The 18,784-nt window shown below is 55.6% G+C and overlaps 1 protein-coding gene across 1 annotated transcript; it reads right to left on the reverse strand.

The window, feature by feature from the left end:
* Positions 1–58: 58 nt before the first annotated feature.
* Positions 59–18,775, reverse strand: MPP1 (MAGUK p55 scaffold protein 1). Its single transcript, XM_059858938.1, has 12 exons — positions 18,599–18,775; positions 11,976–12,119; positions 11,558–11,636; positions 10,481–10,566; positions 9,311–9,379; positions 6,279–6,475; positions 5,907–6,013; positions 4,993–5,073; positions 4,310–4,390; positions 3,769–3,971; positions 3,322–3,396; positions 59–1,316 (listed from the first exon to the last, which is right to left on the reverse strand). The coding sequence occupies exons 1-12, from the start codon at positions 18,698–18,700 to the stop codon at positions 1,140–1,142; spliced, it is 1,401 nt and encodes a 466-aa protein (XP_059714921.1). The 5' UTR covers positions 18,701–18,775; the 3' UTR covers positions 59–1,139.
* Between the last annotated feature and the right edge of the window lie 9 nt (positions 18,776–18,784).

Below are 18,784 nucleotides of genomic sequence, written 5' to 3' on the forward strand. Positions count from 1 at the left end.
GAGCCTTTGTCATTGCTTTGCCAGTGCCCAGCCTGAGAGGTAAAACATCAGCCATGGCAATGTTTCAGCACACATTTATTGCTGCTCATTGTTTCCCTGCAGTGGATCAGAACAAAGGTCCCTATTGCACATAGATTTTTATTTTTGGCATCCTTAAAAAAAAATTGCACAAGACTTTTTACCACCTTCCCCTTGCCCCTATAGCTGACTGAACACAAATGAGATTTTTCACCTACATGGTGGATGTGGTGGTACTTCCCAGACATGGTGGTGTGGGGCTTGTGAGTCAGTACAAACCCTGGGGTGAGCATGGCTTTCATGTTTGCATACAGTGTGAGAGACACCCTAGACTGGAAAACATGTCTGGATGAGCGTTGTAGACACTTTTCTACTGCATGCAACAGATAGTTGTGGCTTGATGTAATTTACCCATGGAAGAGTCCCTCTGGGGTTTGGTCTGTGGGACTGGCTCAGCTGCTGCCCAGTTTCTCTGGCCAGGCAGTAACAATCCAAGCTGCACGGTGAGAATTCCAATACACTTGAGTTTTTACACCTATGGCTGCACAGGGTGAATGAGAAAACTCCAGCCTGGGAACATGGGGTGAGGCCTGCCTGGGGATGCTCATGCCACATTCATCTTCCCCGTCTGTGAGAGGAACCCCTTGGATGGAGGAGCTCTGCTGCGGTCTGGGAGAAGCCTCCTAAGACCTAGACTTGAACCCTCGTGTACTCCAGGAATTGTTTTGAGTTGTGTGCATTCCTGCCATGTCAGGAGCCATCAGCCTGGAAAAGCCCCCTGTTCTGCCACTTCCCTTGGGACTGCTGCAGGGAAGATCAGCTGGGTGCTACAGCAGGACTGTGCTTTCCCTTGCCCGGGGAGAGCAGGGAGCTGTGCTCTGAGCTAACCTGGGCTCTGCTGTAGCCCCTGCCCTGCCCTGCAGTGCCACAAGAGGTGGCTCACCCCCGGGCAGCCTCTGTCCTTGTGTTTGTTCCCCCAGGAGAGGAGCTGTGGGCACCCTGTGAGAGTGTGTCCGTGGAGCAGCAGGAGGGGAGTTGTGCTGGGCTGTGTGGGGCAGGGGAAGCTGAGGAGGTGTTTCCCAGTGGCTGCAGGATGGTGATGGGAAGCAGCTGGTGCTCTGTCAGTAGACCCAGGAGACAGGCACCCACTGTGGGGAGCTGCAGGCCTGCTCAAAGGCCTCCTGCAGCAGCTGCAGGCTCTCTTCCACGCCGTTGTTGACCAGGGACAGGTCGAAGTAGTGCGCGTAGCGGCTCCGGATGCTCTCCGAGTCCTTGCGGAGCTGCTGCAGAGCCTCCGACTGCAAGGGACAGCACAGTGCTCAGCACAGGAACTTCACAGCCCACCCCGACCAGCAACCACCCTCCCAACACCAAAACAGCTCCAGGGCTTGGGAAGCAGCAGCACAGTGAATCCTTAGAGCTTGTCTGATGGGCCAGGAGCTGTTGTGTGATCTCTGGGCTTCTGTCTGGGGCTTCTGCTGGACTTTGTGTGGTGCTGGGAGCATCAGGTTAGCTGCTAGAGGGACACCAGGGCTCCTGGCTCTCTATTTACCTCTAAAATGCTCTGTGAGCTCCCAGCGAGGAGGCTGACAAGCAGCAGGCTCCTCAGTGCTCTGGTGGGCAATGTCAATGTCACCAGCTCCAGGCTGGGTTGGAGGTGGGATGCCTGCAGGATGCTCCCTCCCCACTGGCTGACCTGGCAGAGCTTTACCAGCCTCTCCCACTGCTTTTAGCTGGGGTTCTAGTGCTGCACTTCAATAGGAAAAGCAAAGCTGCTTCTTCCCTCCTGCCCAGCTTGTAGGGACAGCCCAGGGGTGCATCCCTGGGCAGCTCTGCCCCTGGCACTGAGGTCCAGACCATTTCCATGTATTTCCCTAATGGAGGTTGAAAGGCAGGCAGCTTCTGTGCCTGGGGAGGAGGGACAGCTTGGGGTGCAGTGCTTGCTGAGCTCTGCTCTGTGCAGTTCTAAATAGACCTAAATGGGTATTATTAGATTATATTGATTTTCATATCTATAATTAAATCTATTATTAATAGATGAAATAGACATAAAATATATATTAATAGACCTGAATCAGACCAGTCTTTATGTCCTTCCCTTCTTTTTTGTTAGACCACCTGGGTATATACCACAATACTGATACCTTTAGTGGTCAGCACTAAAAACATTACAGATGGCACAGTAATATTTGGAATACCACACCCTCCCTCGGGGCACAGCAGTCTTCTGTCTTTAAGGTGTTCAGTTCAACACTGACAAACTTTAAATATAATTATTACCCTAGGGGCAAAAAAAAAAAAAAAAAAAAAAAAAAAAAGATACTGCTTAGCTACCTTCATCTTGAAAGAGTTACTGAAAATATTCATCTATTCTTACAAAATTAATTTTTCCTATATTGTGGATGGAGCCAGCAGCTGTTGGGGGTGGAGAGGGGAGGGAGGGCAAGCAGCAGCCTTTGCTCATGTGAGCTCTGCGGGGTCACATTAACTCTGCCGCATCCCTCTCCTCAGTGAGCCGAGCTGCAGGGTTATATTTAGTGCCTGGCAGCCGGGCTGGCCCTGCCCACTGCAGCACGATGTGATTCCTCTCTGGATGGGTGACAGAGTGGCCCTTTCTGTTCTGAGATCTGTCCCCTTTTCCCCTCCCCAGCCTGCTGCATCAGGCACTTAATGTTCCTCTAAATACCTGCACAACACTTGCTCAGAAGGTTGCGTAAATATCCCCTCCACACACTCTCTGTAGCCTGAGCTTTACAAACACAACAGGCTGGAAGAGGTGGCCTTGTGGCCATTGAATCCAGGAGGAGCACAGCTCTGGGTTTTCTTTTTGGCCTCTCTTCCCACCTCCATGCCAAGCTGTGGTGTAGGGCAGGGTAAGCAACATCCCTGCATCCAGGGGGCCTCCTGGGAAGTGATAGCCTGTGGCTGCCAGCCTGAGCCTTGGCACTGAATGAGTTAACTGCGCTATCAGTGCTGCTTTCATCCTCACGTTAAAGGGATCAGCATCCTAATGAGGCAAAGAATGAAAGGAGCTCTTGTTTGTGTGTCTATTTGCATAGCTGATGGCAGGGTGAAGCTCCTGCCCCACTGCTGGGCTGTGCTCCCTGCCGGGATTGTGCTGTGGGATGAGGGCTGCCGAGTCTACAGCTGCAGGAATGGGCAGTGCAGGTCTGGGCTGACTTTGGCCAAAAGCCAAGCAGACAGAAATCCACTGATGGGGAGCCCTGGGTTGCTGCAGCAGGTGCTGCCATGGCCCAAGAAGCCCATCCAGAGGGGGACAGGAGGGGACAGCGTGGCACTCACCTCCTCTGCCCTGTCTGTCGGGGCAATGAACACTATGAACGGGGAGAGCTCGGCCGTGCGGACGATCTTGAGGGTCTGTGGAGAGAGGGCTGCAGTCACCAGAGTGTGGGCCTCCCCCAGGCTGGGACTGTGGTGCACTGGGGGCTAAAGGAGACATGTCCCCTCTTTGGGGACATGAGCTCACTGGGTGGACTCTTGGAAAAGGATCCCTGCAACCCGTTCCCACAGCAGCCTGGCCGTGGCCTTGGTGCCACAGCCAGGTGTGTGCTGGGACAGAGAACACCCTCACTGTACCCATGCCTTGGGAATGGAAATGCCACCCCAGGGCTTGCTGGCTTTTTCCTTTAGGAAGAGAAGGCAGGGACAGTCACACACAGTCACAGCCAGCACCCAGGTAATGCAATCTGTGGCAGCCTCTGTCCACCCACCCCTTCCTCTGCTCCCTACCTGGGGCTCGATGTCCAAAATAGCAACTTTGTCCTGCTGGTGGATCTTGTGCACTGTTTCAAACTTGGTGCCAAACATGTTTCCCTGGTAGCTTCCAAACTCCAAGAACTCATTGGCTGAGATGTCCCGGGTCATCTCCTCGGTGGAGACAAAGTAATAGTCCTTCCCATCCACCTCATTCTTCTTCTGGGGGCGTGTGGTGTCTGGGGAGGGAGACAGAGGGTGAGTGCACCCAGAAGGAGGGGGGAACAGAGTGGAGCAGGCATCAAGACCAGGCTGTACAATCCCCTGCTAACTGCTTCCTGCTTTGGATCAGTAGGGACCTCAGCCAGCTGGGGACAGGCACTGGGGAGCAGCAGCCCTGCAGCCTCTGTGGGTAAAGGTGGGTCCATGAGAAACTGCAGGCAGGGAGGCCTTGCATGTGGGGACCTGACTTCAGGGGCTTGGTGGTGCTGGAGGAACATCTCCCCACCTCCCGCCTGCTGTCAGAAGGCCCTGGATCAAAGAGGTGAGAGGAAATGCATCCTGTGCTGGTACTTACATGGGGGTGGGTACATGAACTTGTCTGGGTTGTTGCTGAGCAGAGCATTCTTGATGTGGCTACGGCCCACACCACTGGCTCCTAGAGAGAGAGAGAGAGAGAGAGATGGATGCTGGAGCTGGGCTCAGAGCAGCCTGGTGGGAGATTCTGGGGCCCCTCTACAGCTCTGGATCTGAGAAAAAGTGCAGAGCTTGGCCTGGGCCCTGCCCAAGATGTGCTTTCTGGGCTGGTCTGTGGTGTCTTCCAGCTCTGGCAGAGGCTCTTCATGCCCTGGGGATGCTCATCTCCAGCCCCAGCTGGAGACAGGACTGCCTGCAGAGCAACCAGCCTGGCTGGACCGGGTCCTGCCCATGCCTGTGGAATCCACCACCAAGTGCTCAGTCCCCACAGAGTGGGAGTGCTTGCTTTGATGCAACTGCAGAGCTGCTTTTAATAGAGAGTTTCCATGAAGATCCTCAGGAGTTGCAAACGCCTGAATTAACTCTTCCCCAGCATTGCAGCAGATGCCAGATCATGCATGCTGCATGGAGGGGTCAGCCTATGTATGGGGTGACTGCTGCAGGCTGAAGAAATGCTCCTCAGACCTTACTAGGTCTTGAAGGCTATGCTGCCCCAGCCCCTGTGCAGTCCTGGGTCCCCTACACAGCCCCTGTGCTGCAGAGTATGCCTGGGACAGGACCTACCAATGAGCACCAGAGTCTTCCTCTTGAAGGCAGGCAGCCTCACCACCTCCTCGTAGGAAACAACATCCAGCTGGTCAAAAACTGAGGTGGAGGAGAAAAGAGACATGGAGGGGTCAGAACTGGCTTGGCCACACCAGCATGACCCAAGTTCGTGTGTCAGAGCAAAGCCAGGTCAAATGGACAGCAGTGGTCAGGACTGGGCTGGGAGCTCATCCACCTTTGGCAGCTTGGGAAAAAGAGCAGCACCAACAGCAAGCAGCATGTGAGGGGCAGAGTGGCTGCTGGGGAGTTGCCAAAGAAGCCAGGGAAGCCATTGCTTTTGCTCAGTAATTCTGCTCAGGACAGTAGGACCTGGGAGCTCGGGTGGAGGCAGCAAGATGCTGCAGGGAGGTTGTTGCTGTGATTTACAGCCTTGTTTGTTGCTGGTTGGAGCTGCAGGCTGGGCCAGGAGCCAGCAGTCCCTGGGCACCCACCTTTGCCAGCTCTTGGCTCAGTTTAGCATAGGGGGCAGCTCTCTGCCCCACCAGGGACAGGCCTTGGCAGCTGGGGGAGCAGTTCAGGCTGCTCCCTGACTGCTGAGCAGCAGCACTGCCACTGCCTCCCTGTGGGGTTTTTGGCTGGGGAGCCTGAGCTCACAGGGCCAGGAGTGTAAGGGATTGTCACCAAGGGAGAGCTCAGTGCTGAGTCAGCCCTGGCCTCATGCTCTACATGGGGACACAGCTGTGGCCACATGAGGAACATGAAGACTGCAGAAGAGACTCAAAAAAAGCTGACAGCTGTGGGGTATCCTGAGATTCCACTGCTGACACAGCTGGGCTGTTTGGTTGACTCCTGTGGAGGACAGAGCCAGCCCTGCCCAAAGGAAAGGGGGTGGCCAGGGCTGGGATTGAGCCCACTGCCCTGCTCACACTTACTTGAGCTGTGCTTGGCCAGGTATTTATCTTTGCACTTCTTCTTCTTCCCAAAGGGGCTGCAGCTCGGGGATTCGCTCTGGCTGGGCTGGGTGACGCTCGCCACACGCCTGCCAAGAGAGCAGGACACCCCCATGGCCCAGCTGTCACCCCAAGCCCTGGGACAGCAGCAGGACTGTCCCTCAGACATGCAAGAGAAACAGGTTGGCTGCTGGGACAGGCAAAGGCTCACCCTGCAGCACATGAAGGGGACATTTTCGTCCTTGTCCCAGCAGTGACACTGGTGTTACCCAACACAAATTCCTGACATCACATGGTCACTGCTCCAGCCTCCACTCCCAGATCCAGCCCTTCTGGGCAAATGCAGGGACCTACCACTCCTGCAGCTCTGGAGAAGGGATGAGTCCTGCTGACTCGGTGCAGGAGCCCTCCACCCGGCCCTGCCACCAGTTGCTGTCGTCCTTGTTTATGATCTGAATCACATCTCCAATCTGAAACTTCAGCCCTGCTTCCTTGCAGGGGATCAGGTTGTCTTTCTTGGGGTCGTAGTCAAACTGTGCCCTCATGAACATCTGCAAAAGAGAGAGGAGACCAGAGTCAGCCTGGCCATGCAGGGTGGCTGTGCTTGGTCCCCACACTGCACTCCCAGGCAGTGACTGCAGAGATGGCTCCAGGCACAAAGCCCCTGCTCCTTTCCAGGCCCCACAAGGCTGTGTGGGGAGAAAGGAGATGCACAAAGCTTAGGGCAAAGTCTTAGGCATGGAATTGTAGTGAGATGTGGTGGTGAGTGGATGAGGGCATCTTGGCCTTACTGGGAGCTGGTGACAGGGCTGCTGCCTCTAGGCACCCCCACACCCACAGGTGGTGTTCAAACCCTGCCATGGAGCCTCCCTGCAGTGCCCTGGGTGCTGCACAGTGCTGCTGAGCTGGGCCAGCCACAGAGGAGTCCCACCAACATGGTGCACAACTGGGCTCTGCAGTGGGGTGAGCACAGAGGTGATGTAACAGGGAAGGTCATGGCTCAATCTCAGCTGCTCTGTGCTGCCTTTCCCCACAACTGGGCAATCCCTGCCTGGCACAAGGCCTCTGGGGAGCCAAGGCTGCAGTGCTGTATCCATTCCTGCCTTGGTCTATGCTGGTCCCTTTTGTATCTTCCAAAATTCATCACAGCTGCAACTGGAAACGAGCTGCTGCTATGAAGCTTCCCAGGCCACTGTGTAGCCTTCTGAGGCTGGGGAAGCCCTGGGGACCAAGAAGGTGTGAGGAAGTTTGTTTTCCCTGTCCCTTCTGCTTGCTCAGCTCCTTGGGAGAGAGTCCTCAGCACCTACTCCCAGCAGGACCCTGTTAGGACTAGAGCGTAGGCAAAGCCAGGCAGAGTGTAGAGCATCAGGAGTGAAAAGCAGAGTTTAGGGAGTGCTGAGCAAGACCCTAGCATGTTAGTTACCCCAGAAACACAGTATGGAGCAAGAGGGAAAAGAGTTTCACATGGGGTGACGCCTGTCCTGTCCTCAGATGAGATAGGCAAGGCCTGGAAACTCATCCTCCCTCGGCAGGGTAGAGCATGCTGCCCTTGTTCCACATTAAAACCGTTTCCCTCAGCTGTGCTGCTGCAGGCACAGAGCCATCAGGACACAAACATGGCTCCCTTTCACTGCCAGAAAAGACCATATGGATCAAGCTGTGACATGAGGGCGCTCACAAGAAAAAGAAATTAGGAAAAACAGAAAGAGTGGAATCTCCTTTCAGGATGAGGACTACTGCTTGCTTTGAGAGCACTCTCTGGCACCAGGAAGCACAAACACAAGGATACATGGCAGGCACTGCCCAGGCACCTGCCCAGAGCTCTCTGCTCCTGCAGCACTGGTGTCCCAAGCCAGGATATTTGGGGAAGAACCCCCTACACCAGTTAAGAGCTGGCATCAGACAGCTTCACACATCACCCACAGCTGCACAGGGCTCTTTGCCTGCCTGCTGCCAGCCCCTCTCTGGGGCCAGACACTCAGTTGCTGAGCAAGCTCCAGCATGAGAAGTCTTGGTCTTTAAAAGTCAGGGAATATGCTGGAGGGGTCCTCAAGAGCCTTGAATGCTCTGTGCTTCCTCTCATTAAGACACTCCCAAGCAGACCGGCTCCAAGAGACACTCGACCTTGTGAGCCTGGGCAGGGGAAAATCACGATGGCAGCATCTCCACCATCCTGCCTGCCAGGCACTGAAATAAAGGTGATCACAGGGATCCAAACACTCCACTCTTGGTGGTGGTACTGCAACAAACACAGACACAAGAAGCTGTGGCTCTGGGGAGCAGACAGCACCACTGCCCTGGGCACAACAGGTGCAGTACAACTGTTGCTGGGAAGGAGTTTGTCCCTGTGTTTTTCCCAGCCTCAGGTGAACCAGCAAGTGCATTCTTTTCCTCTGGGGTAGATTTTCCCCTGGCACAGAGTTGGCCAACTGGAGCTGGCTGGGTCAGGACACAGAGGGCAGACTGACAGCAGGGAAGGACAGACAGGGCCAGTGTTTAATAAACACACATGCAAAGCTGGTTGAGCAGGACTGGGGACAGCATAAACTGAGGAAGAAACAGCCACCAACACCTGCCACCACATTCAGAACTTCAGCTTCTCTGGGTAAAGAATGATGTGTGCTCCCTCAGCCCATCCCAGCACCATCCAGCCCCCACCCTCTGCCTCTGAACTCCTCTCCCTCCCCTGCCTGTCCATGATAAGGGGCTGCACTGGGGTTGGCTCCTGCACACGGACAAGACAGCAACCCAGCTACAAAGCCCTGAAGTCTTGGCAGAGAACACAGCCCTCCCCACTGTTCTATTTCAGCCCCAGCAGGACTTCAAAGGCAAAGCCATGCAGGTGTCATCCCCTGGTGACACAGCATGGCCCCCCCACCCTGGCAGTGACAGCAGGTGCAAGGAACTGCCTTCCTTCCCCCACTGCTTCCTTCCTCCCACGCTGTGCACGGCGCCATCCGGACCGACGTCACCCTTGCTGGGGCTGCTGCACCCGGACTTGGTGACAGCAGGGACCACAGAGCCAGGAGCTGCCCTGGTCACACAAACTCATGGCTCTGGAGGAGACCCTCACGTGCTCCCTGGTGTGCACCTGCCGCTGCTTTCCCACCCCCAGACACCACTGGTTGCTCAGCCATCCCAGCCCCGTGTTCCTACACACACTTTGAGTGAATACATCCACACAGGCCCAACACATGGTTGTTTGCAGGGATGTAAGCATAGGACAGACCCCTCCAGCAGCTCAGACAAGGCAGGCACCCTCTTGCCCTGACACCCCTGGCTGAGCACAGCTTTCTTCCCAGCATGTCCTGCATGATTTGCTATGGTCCCACCCTGCCCCACAGCCATGTCCCAGCACTGCCCATGGGTCCAGAGGCTGCACTTACCTGGAGAGCAGGGAGGCGGCTTTGCTGGTTGGGAATGACTTTTAATGAGACCATCCCCTTGGTTTCTTTCTAGTGAACAAAGGGGAGAAAGAAGAGTTGGAGGAGGTGGTGTCTGGAGGCAGCTCAACAGCAGAAACCTGTGCAGGGAGGTGCTGAGTGCCAGGACCTGCAAAGGCAGGGCTCCTGAGCACTCCACTGTGCTGTGGTGCTGGAGGACACCGGAGCCTGGTCAGAAATAGCTGTGCTTGGCTTTGCCACACTTGTCCCATTCCCATGGGGGACACCAGCACCCCTACAAGGGTCTGGCTGTGGGCAATGCTAAGCACCACCAGAATGAACATAGAGACCTGCATCAGGTCTCCATGAGAGGAGCCTGGGAGGAGAGGCTGACTCTTCCGCGTTCCCTCCATGTTGGCCTTTTGCTCTGGCCCTCCTGGTGACATTAGAGCACAGCACTCTCTTGCCTGCCAGTGCGCTGTTGCCTCACACATATCACAACACCCACATGGTCCCGTGGGACAACCACATGTGGAGGCTTGCAGGAGCCTCCTGGGCCAACCAGTCTTCTCAGGAGGCAAAAACAAAGAACCTCCTTGGTCCTGCGGTCTGGAGCAGGGACATCCTGTGGCACTTTGGCAAGGCCATGCCTCCTGCTTTAGGCTGCTGGTGGGGGTTCTCAGCAACAGCACCACCTCCCTCCAACAAGGTGTCATATGCTGGGCATAGGTCAGGATCATCAACGTATGAACCCAAGGCAGCTCTGAGGCTCTGTCCAAAGCTGTCTCTGGCAAGGGCCTGGCAGGATCACCATGACCTCAGCAACAGGCAAATGGCACCAACATGACATGCACGTATGGCTCAGGTCTGCAAGAGCAGTCCATCCAGGGCTGGAGCTGCACAGCAGCCTTGGCAAACAGAGGTGGTTTCCAAGCCCCACACAGGATCAGCACATGTCAGGGACCCAGTCAACAGCCTTCAGTGCTGCTCCAGGAGGCCAGAAACAAGCAGCAAGCACAGGGGGCTGCATGCAGGATGGTTTCTGCCACACCACACCACGGTATGTAGGCAGCTGTGTGCTGGCTCTGGTGTGTGGGAGGGGGTGAATGCTCACAGCATGCAGGGCAAAGGGGTCCTTCCCAGGGAACAGCCCTGACACACACAGATACCTACCAGCATCTTCTGCAGCTGGTCAACTGAGTGGTTGCTCGCACTCTGCCCATTGATTTCTATGATTTCATCACCCACGTGAAGGGAGCCTGCCAGCAATGTGAGAAACACGAACATGTAGAAAAGGGACAAGAGCTGCTCGCCAAACCCAATTCACACAGCTCCATCTGCCTCCAGGGCCAGGACACTGCAGTGTTTGCCTGGCAGTGCTTCTGGAACCACACATGTCACCTCAGCACATGGCAGGAAAGCACGAGGGGAATGAGTTCTTCCCCCTCCACCCAACACACACACCTAGCCAGTCCGAAGGTCATCAGGCTGCTTTCCACTGTGTGCAAAGTGCTCTGGACTGGTCAAAGCACCTGCATCAGCATTTCAAACCCAAGGACCTCACCTGAAGCCAATCACAACCTCCTTAGAGGGCCCTTAACACAAGCATTCCTGACTTTGTGTGTTTTCAGTTTATACACCCAGGCAGATTACAGCCTCAGATATACTACTAAAAATCAGGCTCCATGTTATTGGAATGGCTCCTGTCTTATTTTGGCAGTGGTAAGAACAGACTTCCCACTTGGATCCAAGGCTGGAAAAGCAGCCTCTTCTAAGCAGAGAACATCTCGTATCCACGCCTCCTTGGCAAGACCCAAAACCAGAAAATAGCACCTATTTATTTCTTTTGGCATCTTCTTTTGGTCTGCAGAGCCAATCTACAGGATGCCTGTCCCACCTGTGCACTTTAGGAATGGGAAGAGCTTCCCCCACAGTCCCTGGGGTATGATCCATCTCTTCTTACAGTGACCCCATCACAAGACAGAGACAGATGATCTCCAGTTCCTTTTTGGGAGAGCCCTTCCCCCAACCCTTTATTTATCCCTAAAGCCTCCAGTGTTTTAACATGACAACCATGCAGAGAGACCAGCGAGTCCCAAGCTCCTGACACATCCCTAGGGGAGGAACAGGCACAGATGTCCATGTCACAGGGGAAAGCCAGCAGTGCTGAGGACCTGCATTACTACTGCATGGGAAGAAACCACCTGCAGACGTGCACCCCATGCACCACTTCTCCAAAGGCCTTGTTACCTTGTCTGTGAATCATGCCCCCATGGAAGATCCTGGCCACCATGCAGCTCTGCTTGTCATTTTGCTTCAGCGTGATTCCCTGGAAGACAGGAAAATCCATGACTGCTCACTGCAGAGGAGAACTCTCCTGCCCTAACAAAGTCCTCTCCAGGCCCATGTCCACATTGGGCTGTGCAGTGGCTGGGGGGGAAGACCCTGCTAGGCCAACTCAGGCTGCTGCAGCTCCTCTTGGCACAAGCATCACCACCCTTTGCGGGGCTCGCTTCGGGTCCCCGGACAGAAGGCCGAGTCCGGCACCTTCTTCCCATGGCTGAGATCTCCAGTGACCTGTTTCCCTCAAGGCCAGCCTGCCGGCTCAGCTCAAGCTGCCCCTCCACCCCCGCGTGCCATCCAGCTTTGGGGCCTTGCCAGCTCTCACCATGGGCTCCTCGGTGACCTTCTCAAACTGCACGAGGCGGATCTTGCGCACCTCGCGGCCGCTGCTGTGCGAGGGGCTGCCCAGGGTCGCTGAGCCGTTGGTGTAAATGTCCTCAGTCAGGGTGTTTGGGGACTGAGTCATGGCCTGTCGGGGCAAAACAGAGACCACGGTTTAGGGGCTCCACCTGGGAATGCTGGATCCCTGCTCTGGGGCTCAGCTACTCAAACCTGTTAAGGTGCCTGTGCCGCAGGTGGAGCACAGTGGAGGAGAAGACACTAAGGGCAAGAAAAGAAAAGGAGCAGAAGAACTTGAGCCTTGGAGATGTGGATGTGGGTTTAATCTGCAGTTTTCCAGGTGGGAAATACAGGAGGTAAGAAAAATTTGGAAAAGCTAGAGGTAGAAGAAGCCAAAAGAGTTCACAGCTGAACTTCTGAAGCAGAGTCACAAACACTCCTTGTGTGTCGCAGCAGCACTTGGCTCACAGGTAGCTTGTTGCAGAGCATAAAGCCCAGGGCTTGTCCACCAAGTGAACAGAACAGTTTGGGACTCAGCCCTGAGAACTGGAGCCAGGCTTTGCTCTAGCTCTGTTTGCAAGTTCAACCTTTCCTGACCTACATCAGTGGACAACTGACACGGTGCAGTGCCATGTACACAACATTCAGGCACTGAAGGCAGTGCTCCCAAGACAGCCAGAAATATCCCATTCCCCTTCCCAGCTCCCAGCTCCATGTCCTTTCATGCTGGTTTGCACTGGGAAGCCAGACACAGGCTTTCAGTCCTGAGGAAACCTCTGTTCTTGATTTATAGAATGTGCTGGCACCAGGGCTGACAGAGAGTGCTTGGGGTCCCACACAAAGACCTCCAAATCCATCCTGCCTGGTAAGCTTTTCCCTCACAGCCCAACAAAAGCCTGACACAGTTCTGTTAAATCCCTCAGACACACTGGGCAATGTCTCCACACAGCTCACAAATGTGCCTGTTTGTCCCCAAGTGCAGTGGACTTTCCTCAAGCCTCTCCCAGATCAGTGCTAGCCCAGCAAAACCCAGACCAGCTTAGCAAAACCCAGACCAGCTTCGATCTGCAGCCTCTGCCTGCCCTGTTGGCACAAATTCCCACACCAGCCCAGGATGCAAAACAAACCCTCCTGGCTGTCCCACTCCACACCAGACTCCTGGCTTTACTGCCCAGTTTGCAGCCTGCACCCTCCCTCCCAGCAGTGCCTGAGCTGAGAGGCACAGCCAGCAAAACTGCAGGGACACCCAGCAAAGCTCTCATCAGCTTCAGTCCTGCATCAGTAACATGGCAGTGCCCAGACAGGCAGACCCAACACCTCTCCCCACCACAGCCTGACTTGTCAACTGAGCACCAGGGCCAGAAGCTCCATGCCAGAAGGTCCATGAGCTGGGAAATATCAGCCTGACCCCCCTGCCCCAGCTCAGTCTCACCCACCCCTGACCCCTGACCTGGAGCAGAGGAGAAGTTGCAGCCCCACACTGCCAGGTGGGGAGGCAGATCTGGTCAGGCCAGTGAAGAGCACCTGCTCCTGGGCTGCAGCCATGGCACCAAATCACAATAATATGAGCTTTGGTAGGGATGTGCTGGAATGCTGCTGGCTGCACAGTGATCCAGCTCTGTGCAGTGGCAGAAAGCAGGGAGGGAGCCAAAGAAAGGGGCAGCGGAGTCAGGACTAAGGCTAGAAGGAAAGGTGCTGGCAGAGAGGGACAGAGCAGGCACAGTCACTGTCACAGCTCCCAGAAAAGGCACTGTGGGGCTAGGCCAGGGAGAGAAGGGCTCAGGGAGCTGTGGGCCCATCATGCAGTGATTTATTTTTAAGCCAATTACTTCCAGAAGTGGCAACCAACCAAAAGGCAACCATGTGGGCTCCAGCTGCCAATGGCTTAAACATGGAGAAGAAGACTGAATGAATACCAGCCCAGAACAGCAGCCAGGCCATGGACTTGCAGGGTGAAAGGAAGAACAGCTTGTATCCATCCTCCCAGCCTGGCTTGCCAGCCCAACAGGGCATGATGCTACCACACCATGTGCAGAGCAGAGGAACAGATCCAGCAGTGTGCGTGCCTAGAGCTGTCCCACACCTCTCTGTCAGCTGTCCCCCTCTGCCAAACCAGCAGGTGCAAGGAGGAGTAGGAGGACAAGGACCTTCTCCAGCCTGACCTGAGGCCAAAGTGCCCATGAGGTGACTGGAGTCAGCACAGATCATACCTATCTTGGTCATGCCTTGGGAAAGTCTTAGACCATGCAGTTCCTGGCTTCAAACCTCTAGGCTCAGCAGAGCCAGATGACCCAGGACAGCACAGTTTGCTCCAGGGACTGGGAGTTCCCATCCTCACCATCCCCATCAGCTGAGCCTCCTGGCCTCGACCTTTGCTTTTTGCTGAGAGCTGGAAAAAACACCCAGCCCTCGATGCTGACACAGCACCAGTGTCACCCTGGTGACTCCTGGAAAACAAGATCTGTCACCAGAGACTGGCTGCTGTGCCTGGGGATGGCCACCAGTCACTTGATGGCAACTGAATGCAGAAGGGTCTTCCAAAACCAGAGCCATGCTGGGATGGTGTGGGCTTTTTTGCTGATGGCACTGGGCAGCCAGTGGATGGGGATGGGAAGATGCCTAGTTCATGAGGACAACCAGGACCCTAGGGGTGGCAGGTTCAGCCCTGACGTTGTCACCCAGAAACAGGAGACGTGTGTGGCTCTCATGCCCCATGCACATGAGCTGGCTGGCCAGATTGCCTTGCACTCCTGGCAGCTGCCACACTCATGGCTGGCTTGGCCCAGCATAGTCTGTGACCTCAAGAGCCTTTCAAGTCACACTGGTGACTGGCCAGACTCTGCTCCTTGTGCACTGCTCCACAGGAAACATCTGTGAGTGCTGCTGAGAGCCAGCTCATGGCCACCAGCCACTGCCAGCTGTGCACAGCCCCGGCTCTGTCACTGCCAGGGCCCGTGCTGGGGCAGATGTGGGGCAAGGAGGTTGGGGGGCTGAGCTGTGCAACAGGGCTGCTGGACAGCCCAGTACCCAGCAGCCCTGTGTGCCTTGCAGCTGGCTGACAAGGGTACAAATCCTCCTGCACAAATCCTGCACTGGCAATGCACACAAGAGCCACCAGCTCCCTGGGTCAGAGCTGCCCCACAACCCCCATCTGCATTTCCCTCAAGTGCCCAGATTTCTGCCCCATATCCCAGGGCAGAGGGAATGCACCAGTTCTTTGGGCAGTGTTTACAAACAGGGAATGTGACTTGGCATCCTGTTCCCCAGTGGGGTCAGCACTGTCTGCTGCTGTGCTGGCTCCACCAGGCTGCACGCCATGGGCAAATCAAACATTAACTGGGCAGCTTGTTTGCAGGAGGCTGAAGCAGCACTTGAGGAAAGCAGCACTACAGTGCAAAGGGCACGTTCAGAGATTTGGTTCCTGGGCTCTCCTTGCTGCTCCAACCAGGACACTTCAGTATCAGGTAGCCTTAGAAAAACAGGGTTGCCTGGTCAGTATGTGAAGGAAAGTACCGCTGGATTTGCCAAGCAGGGCCCCCAAAGTACAGCAGCTTGGATGCAAGAAGGAATCCTGGAGCCAGGTTTCCCTGGGATTGCACTCTTGGCTGGCAGGAAGACATGCTCTTCTCACACTGTGAGGAACAAAATCCCAGCTCCCTCCACGAATCATGACCCCTCACATTATAATTGCCATGGGTGCATGCAGGGAGGTTGGGGCACTGCTTGGTGCAGAGGTGTCCTGACGCAGCAATATCTCCTGCCACCCTCCAGTGCTTCCAGCCTTGCCTCCCTCCCCATCCAGGATCTGTCCATTTCAGTCTTGTACAGCTTCAAAAACACAGCAATGTGAAAAAATGCAAAGTAGCAAAAAACTGATCTTGTGAGCTGCTTTAAGGCTGCTTCAGCAAGCTGGGGAGCTACAGCCACGTAGACATTTAGAAGTAATTCTTTCTGCCAGGGCTACTGACTTCTCAAGTCTGCCTGCACAGCCACAGGAACAATCTCACCTAAAACCCCTTCTAGCAATATGACTGAGGTTTAAAAACAAGAATCAAACTAATAAACATTTCAACCAAAAAGGATTACATTGCTGACATCAGGAAAAGGCCCAGCAACACCAACAGGTCTCTGTGGGAAGAGGAAAAGAGAAATAGGAAGGATACAAAATGGTCATGGCAGCCAGAAGGTGCTGCCAGCTCTGTGTGCCCTCACACTGACTCCAGACCACAGAGTGCTGCAATGGAGATGGGCCAGATTTTCAAGGGAGCACAGTCAGTTTTGCTGAGGCACCACCTTCCCACCAGAAAAGGCTGATGCAGCCTTCCAGATGTGTTTGTGAAGCTGGTAACCTCCAAGGGACAGCCAGTGAAACCACAACACTGAACAGAAGGAGGAGCTGCCCTGCCATTCCATCCCAGCTTCCAGAACAAGCCCTGCAAAACAGCTTTTCCCCTGTAGCTGTGACACACAGCAACACAGCAAAATACATTTGGGATTAAAAAGTTGGAACCAGCCCTCCCCACTTCATTAGTCAAAGCCAGAGGTTCTAGCTCAGCTTTCAACTGAGTTTTACCTGTGGTTGATTCAGGATTCAGTCCCTGGGGAATGTGGCCTCAGTCTGCCTTGAAGCTGCTGCCAGTTGGATGCTGAGAACTGCTGCCCAGAGGCAAGTGCAGTGCTCCCTCTGCACCCTCAAGATCAGCTCTCCTCAGAAGTACTCTCCTTTTCTCCACCAAACTCCCAAAGGTCACGTTTGTTGCCCATTTTACAGCTGGGGAACTGAGTCACACATGATAAAGTGACAAGACCAAGGTCATCCTGCCAGCCAGGTGCACAGCTGGAAAGAAAGCCCACACCTTTTTGGTAAATCTGTACTTGTCAGTCAGGAGATACAGCAAAGATATCTCCTGGCACATGATGAGGTTCAAGAGGAGAGGCCTGGGGTTGTTTTCTAGCAATAACATGGCTTCCACTTGCCTTGATTTGCATGCCCTGCCATCACATGAGGAACACAGCACAGCATTTCCCAGCACACAGCTCTGCCAGAGAAAATGCAGAAGAGAAACCTCCCAGTCCCCCTGTTTGACTCCAGACCAGGAGCAGCCAGACAGACTCAGCACCCTTCCCAAGAAGTGACATTGTTGCTGGTCCTGGTGTCCCATGGAGGGGCCACAGCCACCTGGGCCAGCACCATCTCTGCATGCCCATGACACAGAGACAGGTATCTGTGACTGGCAGGCTCAGGGCACTGCTGGAAGCCAGCATTACAGAGCTCCTTTTAAAAGGCCTCATGCAGATCTCAGTTCACCATCTCTCCCTTTATCCCTGCTGAAATAAATACACCATAACACCTGGAAGCTGTAGGGAGCTCCTACACCTTCCATGCTCTGCTGCTATTGACAATTTATCCTTGCTCTGTCTGCAGCTAGGCAGGCCCTCTGTCTGGATCTGGCAGGCAGAGGGATGGGAGAGCTCCTCTCAGCAGTTGCCTGGTCCAGACACTTTGCTTTAACTATTTTTTTCCTACTGTTTTTATCAAAGCACCCTGTCAGGGTTGAATCATGAGAAGCAGATGAGCCACTGGTGTGAGACAGATCTGACCAGGCCTCTTTTGCATGTTTAAATGTCCAACACGATGGGCCAAGGACAGCACTTCAGGGAAATTTCCTCTCTGCTCTCTCTCAGAGGCTCCCCACAGTTGCAAGGAAACCTTAGCCCAGGCACATTATGTCATGGCGTCACCAAGGATGCCTTTTCAAAGCTGGAAATCTCTGCCAGGAGAAAAGCACCTGATGTTTAACACTGGCAACTGCCGACCCTCTCCTGGGTGCACCCAAGCTACCCCAAAGAACACTACGTGAGGAAGGAGCCCACCCAGCAGAACCGAGAGGGCTGGTGCAGCCTGCCCTCCTTCTGTTGGAGGTGCAGTGCATGCGGCCATCGGCTCACTCCCTGTGCCGGGGCAGGCGTGAGAGGGCCTGCTTGCATCCTCCTTCCTTGGGGAAGAGACCCCCACCCTCCTGCAGCCCACGCCGTGGACCGGGAGGTCGCTCAGCAGCTGAATCAGCTCATGTGACAGGCAGTTCCAGTTCAGACCAGCTACAACTTTGCAGCAAAACAAGCACAATCTCTTCCGCGGCAGGATGCTGGAGCCTTGCTCGCCTGCATCCAGCTTTTCTGCCCTGCCGGCTATGCTGACTGACAATTCCCCGGAGGCACCCGCGTCCTCGCGAGCATCCCTGCTCCCGGGGTGCTGGGGACCAGCGCCGCCCCGCGCAGGGCCCGCGGCTGGATGCGCAGCGCGGGCTCTCTGCCTGTGGGACCCTGCGTCCCCCGCGTGTGCGGGAGGGACGGGATGGAGCGGCACCTCCGGGGACCCGTGCGGGGCCTGAGCCGGGCGCAGAGCGCTGGGCTAAGGGCCCGCAGGGGAGCGGGGCACGCCGGGGCTCCCTGCCGGGGCTCCCTGCCGGGGCTCCCTGCCGAGGCTCCCTGCCGGGGCTCCCTGCCGGGGCTCCCTGCCGGGGCTCCCTGCCGGGGCTCGACGGGGATGGGGCCGGGAGCGGGGCGCAGGCGGAGCCGCGGGGTCTGGGGGCGCAGCGGGCCGCTCACCTCGGGCTTGGGCCGGTTCTGCAGGAGGTGCTCCAGGTAGAGGTCGGAGAGCGCCGTCCTCATGCTGCCGCCGTCGGCGCTGCGCCCCGACTTGAGGGTCATCCCGGCGGCAGCTGCGGCCGGCCCCGCTGGCCCCGGCAGCGCTGAGCGGCCCGGCCCGGCTGCGGCGGCGCCGCGGGCTCCCCA

Source organism: Haemorhous mexicanus, chromosome 14 (assembly GCF_027477595.1).
Source record: "Haemorhous mexicanus isolate bHaeMex1 chromosome 14, bHaeMex1.pri, whole genome shotgun sequence".
NCBI lineage: Eukaryota > Metazoa > Chordata > Aves > Passeriformes > Fringillidae > Haemorhous > Haemorhous mexicanus.